Source organism: Alosa sapidissima, chromosome 10 (genome assembly GCF_018492685.1).
Source record: "Alosa sapidissima isolate fAloSap1 chromosome 10, fAloSap1.pri, whole genome shotgun sequence".
NCBI lineage: Eukaryota > Metazoa > Chordata > Actinopteri > Clupeiformes > Clupeidae > Alosa > Alosa sapidissima.
Genome location: NC_055966.1, coordinates 31248412 through 31266067, shown reverse-complemented (window position 1 = coordinate 31266067; position 17656 = coordinate 31248412). Strand labels below are relative to the sequence as shown.

The 17656-nt window shown below is 42.4% G+C and overlaps 2 protein-coding genes across 5 annotated transcripts; both read left to right on the top strand.

Annotated features, from left to right (window-relative positions):
• Positions 1-162: 162 nt before the first annotated feature.
• On the top strand, positions 163-11590 carry washc5 (WASH complex subunit 5). 3 transcript variants are annotated; one of them, XM_042106082.1, is made up of 29 exons: positions 163-261; positions 615-904; positions 1133-1278; positions 1391-1475; positions 1607-1707; positions 2073-2265; positions 2778-2930; positions 3143-3256; positions 3375-3546; positions 3864-3991; positions 4178-4307; positions 4696-4808; positions 4976-5142; positions 5316-5391; positions 5772-5882; positions 6636-6776; positions 7609-7689; positions 7833-7934; positions 8229-8408; positions 8701-8825; positions 8964-9126; positions 9382-9484; positions 9576-9655; positions 9820-9923; positions 10086-10215; positions 10468-10564; positions 10783-10936; positions 11047-11134; positions 11306-11590. In XM_042106082.1, exons 2-29 carry the CDS (start codon positions 719-721, stop codon positions 11360-11362), a joined length of 3480 nt encoding a protein of 1159 aa, XP_041962016.1. In that variant the 5' UTR covers positions 163-261; positions 615-718; the 3' UTR covers positions 11363-11590. The 3 variants fall into 3 exon arrangements, with proteins under 3 accessions (XP_041962016.1, XP_041962017.1, XP_041962018.1); XM_042106083.1 differs by having other exon boundaries at positions 236-284; XM_042106084.1 differs by lacking the exon at positions 163-261 and having other exon boundaries at positions 597-904.
• A 60-nt stretch (positions 11591-11650) lies between these two features.
• Positions 11651-16295, top strand: nsmce2 (NSE2 (MMS21) homolog, SMC5-SMC6 complex SUMO ligase). Of its 2 annotated transcripts, none has more exons than XM_042106260.1 (7): positions 11651-11718; positions 12057-12196; positions 12297-12409; positions 12888-13038; positions 14827-14915; positions 15531-15637; positions 16044-16295. In XM_042106260.1, the coding sequence occupies exons 2-7, from the start codon at positions 12079-12081 to the stop codon at positions 16153-16155; spliced, it is 690 nt and encodes a 229-aa protein (XP_041962194.1). In that variant the 5' UTR covers positions 11651-11718; positions 12057-12078; the 3' UTR covers positions 16156-16295. The 2 variants fall into 2 exon arrangements, with proteins under 2 accessions (XP_041962194.1, XP_041962195.1); XM_042106261.1 differs by having other exon boundaries at positions 11699-11718; positions 12039-12196.
• Positions 16296-17656: the final 1361 nt, after the last annotated feature.

Here is a 17656-nt window from a genome sequence, read left to right as displayed (position 1 = left end):
ATAACTGTTTGTTATCAAGACTGAGCATTTTTAGCCTTTTCTTAGTATTACTTTTGACTATAACATAAAATTTGTTTTACAATAATTCCCAAATCACAGGGCATAATGTTTTGCTTACCCGAGAACCCATCTATAAACTTTTACTTTTATTTTGAAGCGATGTTGATGGTGAAAGCGGCGGGTCCCTATTGGTTGTCAGTCGAGATCATCTGATTGCTTTGGTCATGTGATTGTAAACAGGAATTGAAAGGGCCTTTAGAGGTAAGGGAGAAAAATGTCTTGCTGTACGTTTAATATTGTTAATTTTAGACGATACCCATTACATTGGAACATACAGTGTTTTTATGTAGTTGTTTTCACCATAAATGCACCCGATGGTCGTGCTACCCCAAATAGTTCTGATTTATACTGAACTTGCTATGAATAAGATGCTATATGTGTTGGCTATGTATAGCGATGCAATGAATGGTTGCTGCTCGCTTCTGTCTGTCTGTATGCATGTCACGTGTATGCAGAGCATTTCATTCAGTTGTAGCTGGACAATAAAGACAATCCAAACTGTAGGTCTGTGCATTACATTTCATCCGCAGTTTCCTCTGTTTCCTCCTCCATAGTCTAGCTGATGTTCACTTGCTCCTGCCAAGAGAGTACTTCTGGCGAGCGTCGTCTCATGACTCGAAGAGCGGAGGCGGTGTCTGGCTGAATTGAGCTCGCCGTCATGGTGGACTTTCTGGCGGAGAATAACTTGTGCGGTCAGGCCATCCTTAGGATTGTGTCCAGGGGAAATGCCATCATCGCCGAGCTGCTCCGCCTCTCCGAGTTTATACCAGTGGTCTTCAGACTAAAGGACAAAAGTGATCAACAGAAATATGGAGACATCATATGCGACTTCAGCTACTTCAAGGTAGTAACAGCATGTTAAGCCCATCCTATTTTACTAGGCTCCACCATATTGTATAAGCTTGTGTAAGCTTAAAGCTTTATAAAGGTCTACAAGACTGTAGGCTACATACCCCTTTTACCAGATTGTGACCCTCCTAAATCTGATGATATTTTGCATTGCCCCACAAAATGGATTTTGTAGCCAGGTATGTCATAGCCAGGTAATTAACCACATACATTTCCTTCACAGGGGCCGGAGTATTATGAGGGGAAACTAGAAGCAAAACCAGAACTTCAAGACCTAGATGAAGAATTTAGGGAAAACAACATTGAAATTCTGTCACGGTTTTACCTGGCATTTGAAAGTGTCCATAAGTATGTTGTGGACCTGATAAGGTAAATGATTTAGGATATCGATTCATTTTAAATAAGTACAGTCAAATAACACACGTATGTCAGAGTAAAAATGTTGTGTCAGTTCATGACCTTTTGCCATATTGTTTTGAAGATACCTAGATGACCTTAACGAAGGAGTATACATTCAGCAGACCTTGGAGACCGTACTCCTGAATGAAGATGGAAAACAGCTCCTGGTAAAAAAAAATAAATACAAAAAAGATTGTCATCATTCTAAATTATTTGATCTCCAAAAGCAACAGTCTTCTCTTGTCTGGTCTGGTAGCGAATGGTCAGTTATGCACTTTGTGTCTGGTTTCTCTCACAGTGTGAGGCCTTGTATCTGTATGGAGTGATGCTTCTGGTCATTGATCAGAAGATCGAGGGAGAGGTCAGGGAGAGGATGTTGGTGTCCTATTACAGATACAGGTGAGAGCGTGATCAGCAAAGATTCTAGAACAGAGCTCCGCTCTAGAATCTTTGGTGATCAGTGCAGTGATTCTATCCCCTTCTGGCCATGACTGAACAAAACATAGTTAACTATGGTGGTGTGAGAATTAAAAAATGTAGCACATCCAATTCAAGGCAGGGAATCAGGTAAAACGCAAAATCTGGCACATTACTAATCACTGAAAATATTTTATTGAGTTATAGTGAGAATTAAAGTTTCAAGCCGTAGCGCACATAATATTTTCCTGAAAGTTTAGTAATAACTTCAGATTCCTATTTAAGCCATTTTTACACTTGAGAGACACCAGTGCTGCATGCTGATCTCCTAACGTGTTTGTCCCCAGTGCTGCCCGATCCTCTGCGGACTCCAACCTGGACGACATCTGCAAGCTGCTGCGCAGCACCGGAGCCTCCAGCCAACCGGGGTCCAAGCGGCCCGCTAACTACCCGGAGAGCTACTTCCAGAGGGTCCCCATCAGCCCCACCTTCATCAGCATGGTCATCGGGAGGCTGCGCTCAGACGACATCTACAACCAGGTAGGTGGAGAGAGGGCGGGGGGTAGGAGAATTGAAAGGATCTTTAATTGCCTGCTTAGAAACCCCAGTGAAATGCTCACGAAGGCTGCTCTGTTGGTGGTGCTGTTGTTTTTTGAGCAGGAAGGTTGCTTTGTTGGTAAATTTTTGTTTTTTGTTGCTTTGGTTCTTTGGTTGGGCATTCACGCTAGTGGCAGTGTATGTGGTATCATGAAAGGAGGGCTGTTACGGATCCTGGGTACAACATGTGGCGCGTTTGCGACTGCCGTCAGCCAATTGTGCATTGTCGTTGTCTTTGTCATTGTCGTTTATGATTTTGTTTGGGCAGCAGAACCTCAACTATTTCACTTTCTTAGATGATCTGTGATTTGTTTCAACCCTTATCCATTAACAAACTCAAATGTGGTCTGTCCTTAATCGTTCCATTTTTCTACTGTTTTGTTGACAGCGGTTTTGTTTCATGTGTGCCTGTTGTTTATTGATGTGTTGCGTTGTTGTTGTTGTTGTTGTTTCAGGTGTCTGCTTACCCACTTCCTGAGCATCGCAGCACAGCTCTTGCCAATCAGGCAGCCATGCTGTACGTCTGCTTATACTTCACTCCCAGCATCCTCCACACACAGCAGGCCAAAATGAGAGAGATTGTGGACAAATACTTCCCTGACAACTGGGTAAGCGATTAGTGTTGTTGCAATGAGTTCAATTTCAATGAATTAAATGGAAACATTTATTTTATTTTTAATATTATTATATAAGCCCAATTTCTGATAACTTCTTTCTGAAAAAAAATAGTCTTGGTTACAAAGTGATTTGTTTACCTAATTTACATAAATGTTCATTGTGAAGATGAATACACTGATACTCATGAGTGTAACCATTGCAGGTCATTAGCATATACATGGGCATCACTGTGAACTTAATAGAGGCATGGGAGCCCTACAAAGCTGCCAAAACTGCCCTGAACTACACGTTGGACACCGCTAATATCAGAGAACAGGTAGAGTGACCGCTGACTGACTCTTTTCTCTCTCTCATTCAATGTCCTTCTTAAGCTTTCTGTCTCGCTCCAGCTTTGTCACACTGATGCATGATCTTGGTGAAACACTTCCTCATAGGCAAGCCGCTATGCTGCTAGCATGGACAGTCTGAAGCCTCACGTCCAGCAGCTGCTGAAAGAGGGCTTCCTCAGAGAAGAGATCGTCCTGGACAATATCCCCAAGCTGCTCAACTGCCTGCGCGACTGCAATGTTGCCATTCGCTGGCTAATGCTCCATACGGCTGAATCAGGTGTGGTTTCAGATCAGGTGTTTGGCTACACCCAAACAACGGCTAGAGCTGCTAGGCAGCTACAGTACTACACTCTGGGGTATGTTCATGAGCCCCCATGTTCATGCCTCCAAAGTGTAGCACTGTAGCTGCCTGGCAGCTCTAGCTGTTGGCTGTTGCAACTCGAGCTAGGTAGGACCAGTTGTTTTCATTTTTTTTTTCGTACCAACAGTACTCGGTAACCTCGAGAAACAGAGGTCTATGTGAAAAATAGCCGGAATTCTCATTTAAGTTGTGTGTGAAGCATTTGTACTAATTTTCTGCCCTCTGCTTTTTAGCCTATGACCCAAATAACAAAAGGCTGCGTCAGATCAAAGAGCAGGTCATCAACGACTCCAAGTACAGCTCCAAGATTCTCTTCCAGTTGCTGCTGGACACTGCCCAGTTTGAGTTCATTCTGAAGGAGGTAACATTTTAGATTTTGGGAGAATATTGGGATGCACAGGCTTGCTACAGATTTGTAGTTCGGCATTGGACTGCTCATCATCAGTTGTAAATCTAATTCGAGAATCCTCCTAATATGAGAGTGACTTTGTTAAACCACTTAATGCTGTGAGCCGAGACATAATGGCTTCTTCGTCATCTCCTCCAGATGTTCAAGCAGATGCTGACAGAGAAGCAGCTGAAGTGGGAGAGCTACAAGCGTGAGGGCTCGGAGAGGATGACCGAGCTCGCCGAGGTCTTCTCTGGGGTCAAGCCTCTCACAAGGGTGGAAAAGAACGGTATCCATCATCATCCTCAACCTTAGTGTTTTGGCTTTTTGTGGCTTCAAGTTCAAGTCCAATTTATTATTTGTCCCAGATGGGCAATTTGTATTGCAGCAAGCATAAAAACATGCAACATGAGATGTACAGTATACAGAGATATACATATATAAACACCACAAACAACTGTTTGACAAGTTGAGCTACAACCTGTAGCAGAAGCAGCCAGCAGGACGGTGTTCCTTGTATTCTTTATAAGAAGTAATGTTGCATTTTATACTAGCTATCCTCTTTTGTCTTCTACTAATTTCAACAGAGTGCGTTTTTTGTGTTTCACACACTGTTGTAAAATTGATTCTGTCTCTGTTATTGGTTCTGACCATGATGACCCTCCATATGTCTATAGAGAATCTACAGGCCTGGTTCAGAGAGATCTCCAAACAGATTGAGTCTCTCAATTATGAAGACTCCACAGCTGCTGGAAGGAAGACTGTGCAGCTCATTCAGGCTTTAGTGGAGGTTAGGATTTATTTGTATTATTATTATATTATGTTAGGGATTATCACTAACATGCAATGGATCAGCTCATTTAAGCAATTCATTGCACCCCTTAAAATAAAAACTAGGTAAGTGTCATAACAAGTGACTTGTGAAGACGACACCTGTTGTACCTGCCATATCCACAGGTGCAAGAGTTCCATCAGCTGGAGTCGAACCTGCAGGTATGCCAGTTCCTGGCTGACACACGCAAGTTCTTGCACCAGATGATTCGCACCATCAACATCAAGGAGGAAGTGCTGATCACCATGCAGATCGTGGGAGATCTGTCATACGCCTGGCAGCTAATAGACAGGTAAGCTAGTCCCTCATCATTTCAGGTTACGCATCTATGAATGTGTTATCTATTTAACAAATCATTATTGCTTTGTAGGACTGTAATGTCCTTATACATGTTTAGCCCTTTCTTAGATTCAGTGTGGACTAATGTTAAGAATGGCTGTTTCTTTTTTTTTAAATGTCAAACAGCTTCACATCCATCATGCAAGAGAGCATCAGAGCGAGCCCAGCAATGGTGACCAAACTCCGTGCCACTTTCCTCAAGGTGAACCTCTTCATCTATTGTTCTTTTTTCCAAGTTTGTTTTGTTTGTGAGTGGGTGGTGGTGGGGGGGGGGGGAGGACACTGAAGAGAGTGAGTGGGAGAGAGAGATGGGGTGGGATTGGGAAATTACCCGGATAGGACTAAAACCCAGGTCCCCATGGGAACTTGGACACAAATGTGGTATGGATGCTGTCACCACTTGCACCACAGCGCCCCCTATATTCTGCTTTTCTTGATGAGATTAATGACATTGACTTCTAATGTGACCACACAACCATATACAGTGTTGTGCGTCTTTCTCCAACTGTTTTGGTTTGTTTACACATGTCCCATTGTTGGTGTACATGAGAAACTGACGGGCCTCTGTTTCTGTGTGAGCAGCTGGCCTCTGCACTGGATCTGCCACTGCTGCGTATCAACCAGGCCAACAGCCCAGATCTACTCAGCGTGTCCCAGTTCTACTCTGGGGAGCTGGTGGCCTACGTCCGAAAGGTAAGAGTGTGGAACGTTTGGGGTTCCTCATACAGAGGGCAATCAGAATGGCTGGTATTTAACACCAGAGGTGCGTTCAGATTTGCAAAGATACTTTTGTGTTTGCCTTGAGTTCTCCGCAAACCTTTGGAAAACACAAACAGTTTGAGGAGGTAGTTCTCTGTGAACATATAGTTGAGCTGGATGACGGATTACCATTTAAATTGAATGTTTTCCCTAAATTGTTCAAACATACTTTAACTGTTAAGAGAAAACATATTCGCCACATACTGTAAGTTCACCTATGTTTGCACATTTGAACACACCACAGGGTGGCATAGAATCCAGCACCACTGCACTATTGTTTCACTGTAACTCAACAGTGATACATTTTACTAAATGGAATTGGTATTTACTGTGGAATTGTGTTTACGGTCACGTCGAAAAACAGTTGTTTCTCCGCGCTTCTGTAGTTAACTATCTGGTGCGTCAACGGGAGAGGACTAATTGTAACGAGAGAGAGGAGTTTACCGGAGCACCTTATGTTGGCACTTTAAAATAAAATCTGAAAAGTTTATATATCTGTGTTGCTCCGGTAAACTCCTCTCTCTCGCTGTGTTTACTGTCACTTTGTGAATGTAAATAACTTACAGTGTTCTACAGTGAACTGATTACAAAGGGATACCAAGTGTGTCTCTCCACTTTTTTTTTTTCTTTCCTGAGATTTTTGTTCTGAATGTATGTGTGACTGTTTTATGAACCATCTTCCTTCAGGTTCTGCAGATTATTCCGGAAAGCATGTTCACATCCCTGGCCAAAATCATCAAACTGCAGATCCATGACATCATGGAGGTCCCCACGCGTCTGGATAAGGACAAGCTGAAGGACTATGCCCAGCTTGGGGCCCGTTACGAGGTGAGGAACAGAGTGGACATCCTGAACAACCAATTGTTTCCTCCTGAGAATATTGGACTTCAGCTGAGAGCTGAGATCAGCACTGGATAAGCTTTTTCCTAGTGTTAATTAAGGAAGGGGGTATCACAGAGTACCTCACAATACAATACTTTCATGATGTATTGTCCACAATAATGATACTTGAAACATAGCAAGAATATTATTTATGTTACATTACAATATCTGTGTAACTGAAGAAGAAAAAATGCTTCATTCCAAGCGTAACACAGTGTATACTGTAGACTCCTCGGACTGTCAGCCATTATCCCCCTGTGAGTGTCTTCTTTTTCGTCATGCAGTAGCCAAATCAGTGGAGAAATCCGCATTAAACAAGTGATACTATACGATACGATCTCTAGCAATATATCACGATCACCTGCCGATACGATATTCATATATCAATATGCTGTCTCCCCCTCAAGTATTAATGGGTGGTAATGAGACTGAACACTTCACATGCATTTAGTTTGGTGATCTCAACAGAACTGACTTTTTTTCTGACCCTGTCGAAATGGTCTTCAGCAAGGCCCTGAACCTTAAACTGCTCCCAAAATGCAGGTTGGCACCTTGCATGGCAGCCTCCATCATCAGTGTGTGTGTGTGTGTGTGTGTGTGTGCGTGTGCGTGTGCGTGTGCGTGTGCGTGTGCGTGTGCGTGTGCGTGTGCGTGTGCGTGTGCGTGTGCGTGTGTGTGAAGGGTGAATGCGAGACGTGAAATTGGAAAGCTCTTTGAGAGCTCGGAAGAATAGGAAAGCACTGTATAAATGAAGTCCATTTACCCTTCACCGCCACAGGTTGCCAAACTCACCCATGCCATATCTGTATTCACTGAGGGCATTTTGATGATGAAGACGACGCTGGTTGGCATCATCAAGGTAAACGATCATGAAAAAAAAAAAAAACATGTTAACATTTGTATGGTCATAGTTATAATGATTTTTCTTTTTTTAATAGAAATACCATTCCAGTTGTGTGTTTCCACTGCTGCAGTCTGTGAGACATTTTTGTCTTTCTCCAGGTCGATCCCAAGCAGCTTCTGGAGGATGGAATCAGGAAGGAGCTTGTGAGGCGTGTGGCTTACTCGCTCCACAAAGGCCTTATCTTCAACCCTAAGGCCAAGGTTAACATCTAATTCCCTCTCTGCCCCTTGAAGTGTTTCTTTCTTTGATGTGTTATCTCTCAATAAATGTGTCACTTTCCATAAGCTGACACAAGATGGAGTATTTTTGAGACAGCAGCACAATGAAGATTGTTGCTTCCAATAACTGGATTGTCCATGAAAAGCCAACCGATTATTCATTGTTACCTATTAATTAATATCATAAATCGAGTTGTACTCTAGGCCTACTCCAAGAGGGGAAGTTTCACTTGAAATTCATACCCGTGTTTGCATTTCTCTCTCATTCCCCAACAGCCCAGTGAACTGATGCCCAAGCTAAAGGAGATGGCTGCCACCATGGATGGGTTCTACCGCTCGTTTGAGTACATCCAGGACTACGTCAGCATCTACGGCCTGAAGATCTGGCAGGAGGAGGTGTCCCGAATCATCAACTACAACGTAGAGCAGGAGTGCAACAGCTTCCTGAGGACCAAGGTTGGACTAGACTCAGATAGTAGATTTCATTTATTTGTCTATAAGTCTTTATGTATATTTGCATACATCAAAACCAAAATGCTGTTTGTCCCTGCGCAAATGGTTACTAAAAACAATAAAACCACTCAACTCTGTTTCATTACAAGAGTGCATTTATGTTGTTAGCACTGATGCTGCTGCTGATGTTGATGTGGTATTCGTTGCTATGGAAAATAAAGAATGGATGAATGGATAAAGAAGTGATGGAATGGCAGACATTTTTGTGACGTGCTTATGTTTGCCTCACTCTCAGATCCAAGACTGGCAGAGTGTGTATCAGTCAACACACATCCCGATTCCCAAGTATCCCCCCATGGACGAGTCTGCCACCTTCATTGGACGTCTCTGCAGGGAGATCCTCCGCATAACTGACCCTAAGTATGCTAAGCTCTAGCCTGTTAGAATAGCAAGAAGAGCTTTGGATCCATGCTTACTTTTTCTGTTTAACTATGTTCAAATTTCGCCAGTAGAGGGTGATTGCTTTTAGTTAGTTTTGGAATCGTTTGTGTCTTCTAGAGTGACCTGTTACATTGACCAGTTGAACACGTGGTATGACCTGAAAACTCACCAAGAGGTGACCAACAACAGACTGTTCTCTGAGATTCAAGACACCCTGGGGACTTTCGGTCTGAACGGCCTCGATCGGCTCCTCTGCTTCATGATCGTGAAGGAGCTACAGGTAAATCCTCCATCTTTTTCCTTTTTACATCCTTTCTTTTTACATTCTTTGTTACTCAAAGAATATCACAGAATGGTAAACTAATTCAATTATTTACTTTATTGTTTATCATAATACCACAACTCCATATCTGAAGGTTTTTTTAATGAAAATAAGGAACAGGTTGTCAGTTTGCTGTGTTTAATGTGTCAGGGCAGCTTCGATACCACTTAATATCAAACGCCTCACTTTGACCTAACATTCTTTTGACATTAGAATTTCCTGACGGTGCTTCAAAAGACCATCCTCAGGGACAAAGTGGTGACTGATGTGTTCAAAGCCCTGCTGAGTGCCGTTAACCCTGTCAAAGGCATTGTGGGTAGGTGCAGAAATACCTAAGTTACAGCACCCGCTGTCATATTTATTGGTGTTGTTTTCTTTCATGATTATTGTTGTTTGTTTCCTCTTAGCAAACGCCACCAAAGTGTACCCCAATGCAATGGCTAAGACTCAGAAGATCTGGCCAGCATATTTGGAATCGATAATGAAGGTATTACAAACAGTGAAGCTATAACAACTCTTAGTTAAATAAGTGAGAGTCAGACAAACAAAAGAAAATGAAGAGTTTTGAAGACTTTAATATAAGTTTATTACAGACCAAACAGAAATACTATGACTGGATGTAATATGTCATGTAATTGTGTTCTTATTCAGGTCGGGCAGATGCAGATTCTGAGGCGGCAGATTGCAAACGAGCTGAACTACTCTTGCAAGTTTGACTCAAAGCATCTTGCCGCTGCTCTGGAAAACCTCAACAAGTACGTCACAGGTTACCTGCCCCTCTTTCTGCACCTGTCTTTGGCAATTTGTCTGTTGATGGTCAAACAAGTTATCTTTTTTATGTATTAATACCAATAGGTTATTCTATGTCCTGAGAGTGTGTGAATATTATTTCACTATTTATCATCCACTTACTGTAGAGCTCTTTTGGCCGATATTGAGGCCCACTACCAGGACCCGTCTTTGCCTTACCCTAAGGAGGACAACACGCTTCTGTACGAGATCACTGCTTACCTGGAGGCTGCAGGGATTCACAATCCTCTCAACAAAGTTAGTCTTTCATCCAGCTTCTTTGATATTACATTACATTATCACATTATATTACATTATATGGTTAAGTTAAGGTAGACAATTTATCTTGGAGTACTCACTCTAGGACATCATATTTAGATTGGACAATACACAGCTTAAAATGTCAAACTAATGCTGATATGAATAAGCCACCTATTCTTTTTGATACAGTACTTTCTATATGAATGTACTATATGAATGCATGTAATGAAATTTGTTGACCATCCTCAGATCTACATCACAACGAAGCGCTTGCCCTACTTCCCCATTGTGAACTTTCTATTCCTCATCGCTCAGCTCCCCAAACTGCAGTACAACAAAAACCAAGGTCTGGTCATCTCACAAGAATATACACAATAGCATCCTGACTCAAATAACCAAAGTTAAATAAAAACAAAAAAAAAACATTCAGATTCTGTATGCATAATGAGCTCAAATTGATCCTTACCTTTTTTATAAAGGTAAGCTCGAATCTGAACATGAATGTATATTGAATATATGTTAAATGAATGGCAGAAATAACACATCTGCATGTTCTTTGTGCAGGAATGACTTGCAAGAAGGCGGCAGATGCTGTGGACTGGCCCCCACTGGTTCTTGGGTTGGTCACACTTCTGAAGCAGTTCCACTCCAGATACACAGAGCAGTTCCTGGCCCTGATTGGCCAATTTATCCGCTCCATCATGGAGCAGTGCACTAGGTACAGTATTGCCTGCTATTTACACACACACACACACACACACACACACATAAGAAAGACAGACATTGTATGAACATGCCGCAGTTCTGACAACTGATGTGAATTTACAGCCAGAAGATTCCTGACATGCCTTCAGATGTAGTGAGTGCGCTGATGTTTCTGGAAGACTATGTTCGCTTCTCAAAATTGCCTCGCAAGGTGAGACGCTTGGCATTGCACTGTTTTATTGTGTGTTGAGTGCAACAGTAGAGAGCATGAAAATGAACAGAAATGTTGGGTTAGTAATGGGAAAATGTATATATTTTTGTAAACGGTTGTTTTGGTAAAAAATTAAGTGTATGATCTTAACTGTGTTTTATCATTTTGCAGGTGGCTGAAGCGCATGTTCCAAGCTTCATTTTTGACGAATTCCGGACTGTGATGTGATTTCTATGTTAGGCCTACTACTATGTTGCCTTCATGGCAGCAGAATTTATGTCATTTCATTCAGTTAAGGATACAAATCCTGTTTTCACATTTTGCCTTTTCAATGTCTTAAAGCACTAATGAAATCATGTATTGTTAGACCTTTTTTTGTTTGTTTGTTTTTTAACAAATAGCATTTCCATTGGAAATACTGTGTTGCCATTAAATTATAAATGCCAACTATTTTAAATAAATCATATTGTACAAAAAAGTCTGTCATTTGAACGTATCTTGTTGGAGCGAGAGTATTACTTTTATTTTGAAACATTGTCAAACAACACGGAAGATAAGTAGGCTGTAAGGCGGCAGTTGCACAGGTATTCAACATTTCAAAACAATTGACATTCATTTATATTCTCTACCTTTCTTAAACTCTTGACTTGATACATCAAAAAAACTGTAACACGGAGGCATAGGGCAGTTGCTGTAAGGTATTATCAGAGAATTACGGGCTGTGGTATGACTGCATGCACTGACAACATTAACGTTAGTTTAACCAGCTAGCGTGCGGTAGCTAACATTATCCTACCTCAACGCTACAAATGGGAAGGAACATCTTGTCTATTCAAAATATTAAATGCTAAGGAGTAATTGAGACTAGCAGCACACTTTATCTATCAGTCGTTTTGCAAAACAGATAAATCCGTAATCACAGCAGGTAAACTACGTAGGCCGACATGACCTCGCTCAGTGCAGTGAACTCGACGCTGGCGAGTCTGAAAACATGTCAAACAGACATTGGCACTGGCATGGATATGGTGACAGAGGTCGCCTTGGATCTAATCGAGTCGGAAGGTAAGGGAGGCTTCAAATTAACCCACAATAACTTCTCTCAGGATCTGTTCAAATTCGCCTCTGAGGTGTTTCAGCCAAGTGTCGGTGCTCTTTCACTCAGGCAATGCCAATAGCCCAAATTTGAAGAAACTCGAAGAGATGATGCTGGAGTGTGCCAAACTTGATCGAGAGATCAACTGTTTCGTAGAAGCAGTTGATACAATGACTGCACAGGTATGTGTGGTTTCTGTTTTACAGTGATCATAATTAGAGATAAAGATTACTCGCGTTGGAATTGGCAAAAACTGGACTGTAGTTGTTGGTGGCGCACTCACTCGCCTACTGTCCTGCGCCACTGTCCTGTGCCGCTTACCTATTCCAGCCTGATTCCAGCCCTAACCCTAACTCTTAGCTTAACCCATGGAACAGCTGGCAAGATTTGTGGGTCAATAGGCGAGTGGCATGGGACAATGGCGTAGGACAGTAGGCGAGTATCACGCACCACAAACAACAGTACATTACATTTTTTGCTCCAACTGCTGAGGGTTTCACCCTACGCTTTTAGTTAGCCTATGTGTGGTTGGTTTTGTTGATGCATGTAGACAGTGAGATGGGAGTATACAAAGTAAAAGATTACTCAAAATCTTTTATTCAACCCATGCTGTCGCTGTGCCTTTGTCCTGTCTGCCTCCACCTCTCTCTGGACCTTTAGGCACGACAGAATCCAGAGGCCCTGGCTCTTCTGAGCAACTCTGTGAAGACTGAATTTGCCAGGTTAAAGCAAGGGGCATCTGACTCAGAGCTAAGTCAACATGCCAAGGTGATTGCTTTCAAGGACAGCATTGAGAACTCAATGCCAGAGGGTAAGTTCACTGCACTGGGAAAGAATAGGAGAGAACGTCCCACAGGAGCAATCAATGTAATAATTAAAGGAAGGGTGTGTGTGTTATTGCCAGTATTCACCACAGCTTAGTGAGGATGTAGGATTTCTATTGTCAAACTAGTCCATTATTCCATGTACAGGTCGCCACCTTGACAGCGCGCCCACAAAGTTGGCAGGGATTGTCTGAACTGAAGCATGTTTCTGTTAAAGCAGGCAACGCTGTCATTTCTACTTTAACTGGGTTGTCTGCAGCCCTAAAAACAGTTTGGGCTTACAGCATTGTTTCCAAGATATTTTGTAGTTTGAACTAGCAGCTAACTTGTCATTGTATGAGTGACAGCCACAGAGTGTAACCAGAACCCTCCACATTGACATGTCAGCTCATTGATTAAGTGTAATATCTCAAACAGGATCATATTTAAAAGCTGTTCTGCGTATGCAAACCCAAACATGCATGATTTTTGCATAATTTCCATTTTCAAAGATCATTCATTACATAGTGATATTAAAAACACTAGTTATTAATTACTTTTCCAGTGGTGTTATTTTTGACTAGTTGTAACTAATTTCCATTGTAGGTGGGAAAATGTACCAGTACTCAGGGAAAAAAGAACATGGCTATTGATTATTATTTCCATGTCAGTGGAAGCATGTAGTTCTCTATGGAAACAGCCAGTCGTAGATGAATATTAACTTTATGGAAACAGCCAGTCGTAGATGAATATTAACTTTCACTTGTGCCTGAGGAGCCCCCATATTTATTCCATGGGAGCAGTTGCTGGCAGTTAGACACGTAAGGCATGCTTGATCAGTGGGACCGGAGATGTTGGTGTCATGCATGGCTTTCAGATGGTTGGCTTCCATCTGCTGCTGTTGTCTGCCCATTCATCTGAATCAGCCGCAGTGTTGTTGCCCCAGCACAGCAGCACACAGACATCTGTCAAGGCGCTCTCATCCATGCTTCTCATCGGGGGAGGGCTTCCTGTCCGGACATCTGAAAGGGACTTGGGGAGAATTAGTCTGTGAAAATGTGAAAGACTCTCAGCAATGTCAAGATTTTTCCTCTCCTGCACAAGCGATGAGTCTGTCTTCTCTCGTCTGAAACTCTATTATCTGAGTCTAGTTGCTCACTGGCCTGATTGCAGTCTTGACACCTAGTCCTAGCTAACGTCCAAGCCAAAAAAAAAAGACTGATGGATTCTAACAGGGAGGCTACACAGGGTCTGCAACAGAGGCGCTCCATTCGCGTAGCGCAATACTAGTTTTAGAAAACTGGTCTAATTTCTTAAAACGTGCCACTATCACGTCTGGTGTAGCCATTTCCATTGATTATAGTGGAAGCTTATTGTTGCAGCAGACACTATGCTAACGGAGAACTTCAGTTATGTGCCCAGTCGTTACAGTACGTGCCATAGCCTCCCTTTAATATAAGACATAAGTATAAGTATATATGCTCTTTTGATCCCGTGAGGGACATTTGGTCTCTGCATTTATCCCAATCCGTGAATTAGTGAAACCCACTCAGCACACAGTGAACACAGTGAGGTGAAGCACACACTAATCCTGGCGCAATGAGCCTGCAACAACAGCGGCGCTCGGGGAGCAGTGAGGGGTTAAGTGCCTTGCTCAGGGGCACTTCAGCCGTGCCTACTGGTCGGGGTTCGAACCGGCAACCCTCCGGTAACTAACCAGTAGGCCACGGCTGCCCCGTACATAATACATAGTATGCCTATTCATAGCATTCCTCTGTGTGTATGTTTGTTTGTAGCTAGCCAGCCGGAGACAGAAGCTGAGGACTTGGATGAGGATATCGCGCTCACTCAGAGCCAGTTCAACTTCACCTGTCCTCTCACACAGGTGACTCATCAACACTCTCCTCCCATAAACCACCCAGTGGAGCACCACTACAATAATGCATATACCGTGCATTGCATTTATGCATAATACTTAAGAGCTGAAAGATTAATCGAAATCGCAATTTGAACTAGTGCAGTTAGCAAATCGTGCAGCTAGCAACTCTGACCCAATAGTCTGTACAGGTAATGTCACATATGTTTTTTATGTCTTTGTGTGACAGTCATGCTCATCAATCAGAGGTACAGTGATCCACATGTTAACTAATCTGATGTGGCCAAGCTATATTTGGAAGTAATTCATATGTTTTAGTTTTCATCTTTGGATTAGTAGATAGAGCAGTTCATATTTCAATGTTGTCTTAATATGTAATCAAATCACAATATCTGTCAGAAAAATCGCAATTCGATATTTTCCCCAAATCATTCGGCCCTAATTATAATCCTCAGTTGATAATGGCAGAAGTGCACTCCTTCCCTTACATTGGTAACTGTTGTAACGTTATTTTAAATAGTCATTTTTGTTTGTTTTATGAGTTCAGATTGATGCTGACATGCTGTGTCAGTAACCGCAGGAGTGTCTTGTGTTGTGACGCCTGTTGTAACTCTCATGCCCCAGGTTGAAATGGTGAACCCAGTAAGGAACAAGAAGTGCCAGCACTACTATGACCAAGAAGCAGTCTTGAGTATGATCAAAACCAAGCAGAAGAGCAGCAAAAAGTTCAGGTTAGTCTGCACCTCCGGCTGACTCACAACTGTGGGGATATTCCTCACTAACCCCACTCTGTGCTGCTTGATTAGGTAACTTAAGTGTCCAGTAGTATCCGATGCCTTTATACATTTATTAATGGCCGATCGTTAAGATCATAGCCTGATATGGAAGTGTAGGAGAGACTGTGTTTGCATTTGACAGTGGTAGTGTAGTGACTAAGAAGCTGGGTTGGCATGCAGTAGCTAAAAAAGTTGTGGGTTCAATTTAGCAAGGCACCTAACCCCAAGTTGCTCTGGGGAGACTTGCCGTTGTTATAATTAACATATATCATATGTCAAACCATGCACTTTGGTTAAAAGTATCAGCCAAATGAACAAGTGTAAGTTTAAGAAGTGATCTGCTCTTCCTCTTGTCCAACAGGTGTCCTGTAGTTGGCTGCGACAACAAGGATGTGAAGCCCTCGGATCTGGTCCTGGACCCCATCATGAAGCGGAGGATTCAGAACCACAAGAGGCAAAATGCAAAGAAATAATTTCTCTCTCTCTCTATTGGTTCAGTTGTTTGGGTTTTGTAATAATATAGATTAATTGTATTGTTTTCTTGCTGAAAGTTGGTTATTGCACACATCATTTTTGTAATAAATATTTTTAACACATTTACAGTATAACAACATATGGTATCTTATCTGTTGCTTCCTCAATGTAAGTGAAAGATATTACCTGAAGCTGAATCAATTTGAGTATGTAGTCACACAGTAAAATATCATTTTCACCTATAGGTAACCTTATATCAGCCTCATAGACTGTAAGGAAAACGTTTTGTTGTGGATACTGCATTTCCGAGACAAGATGAAGGGAAGGACCCAGTTAGAAAAAAGCGGAGGCTATGTGTTCCCTGGACCTGGACTCTTTCTCTGCCTTGAGAGCACTGTGTTACATCTGATCTAAAGTAAAGCATGCATGTGGGAAGAGAGATGTGTACACTCAGTGGGCAGCTGTGGCCTACTGGTTAGCACTTCGGACCTGTAACCAGAGGTGCCCTTGAGCAAGGCACCTAACCCTCACTGCTCCCCGAGCGCCGCTGTTGATGCAGTCAGCTCACTGCGCCGGGATTAGTGTGTGCTTCACCTCACTGTGTGTACACTGTGTGCTGTGTGTGTTTCACTAATTCACGGATTGGGATAAATGCAGAGACCAAATTTCCCTCACGGGATCAAAAGAGTATATATACTCCACATTCCATAAAAGATGGGGGCAGTATACCTCCAGAAAGTGAGTTGGTCTACCCTACAGTAACAACCGAGACACGTGTATTGCAGTTTGGCTGGTGGTTATGTTGCCCGCATACCGCCTCCCATGGCCGAAACTGGTATTATGACACCTGTCGGGCTGTGGCTAGTAATTTAGCATGCTAATTCAGGTTGATATCTCTGCAGCTCTATACCTTGTCATTTTTTAAATGACGTCATCACCCTAATTTCTTCTCATTCTTTTGATGTGTGTAGCTAATTTTTTGGATATTTTTACCTCAATTCTTACACATGGCACCTTTAAGGACTAGCAGCTATGGGCTCTAGCATTACTAGCTTACTTGAAGTCGGCAAACCAGTTTCCGGTTCGTTGCAGCAAGCACCTGAAGAGGAGTGCTTCAGTTGTGCCAAAACGTGTGCTCGGCGAAAATCCTCCCCACTGCACGTAGGCTGCACAAAACGTGGAAGCTAAAATCGCTTTTATATCGACTTGAAGCCGAGCAGAACGGCACACAGCAGTGCTCCTTAGAGCCGCCCACGGACATTAAGACTCGCCTGCATTGTTTTGATAAAACTAAAGCACCCATTTTCAGGTGCTTGTTGACAGCCATGTCAACAAACAGGAAACTGATTTGCCGACTTCAAGTAAACTACTGTGCACAGAGCCCATAGGCTACATTAGGCCTGTCACAATAACTATAACACAATATTGTTTCAGAAAATATTCCGATAAACAATATCACCGTCAAGGGCTAATTTTACTGTAACCGCACAATAATGCAAC

What these genes read in the sequence shown, in the direction of transcription:
- washc5 (XM_042106082.1), top strand. Translation starts at nt 719, where the DNA reads ATGGTGGACTTTCTGGCGGAGAATAACTTGTGCGGTCAGGCCATCCTT. An exon ending in GCCTGGCAGCTAATAGACAG is followed by an intron (nt 5,143 to 5,315) that starts GTAAGCTAGTCC and finishes AATGTCAAACAG; the next exon opens with CTTCACATCCATCATGCAAG. An exon ending in GCAGTACAACAAAAACCAAG is followed by an intron (nt 10,565 to 10,782) that starts GTCTGGTCATCT and finishes TTCTTTGTGCAG; the next exon opens with GAATGACTTGCAAGAAGGCG.
- nsmce2 (XM_042106260.1), top strand. Translation starts at nt 12,079, where the DNA reads ATGACCTCGCTCAGTGCAGTGAACTCGACGCTGGCGAGTCTGAAAACA. An exon ending in TTGATACAATGACTGCACAG is followed by an intron (nt 12,410 to 12,887) that starts GTATGTGTGGTT and finishes CTGGACCTTTAG; the next exon opens with GCACGACAGAATCCAGAGGC. An exon ending in TGAGAACTCAATGCCAGAGG is followed by an intron (nt 13,039 to 14,826) that starts GTAAGTTCACTG and finishes GTTTGTTTGTAG; the next exon opens with CTAGCCAGCCGGAGACAGAA.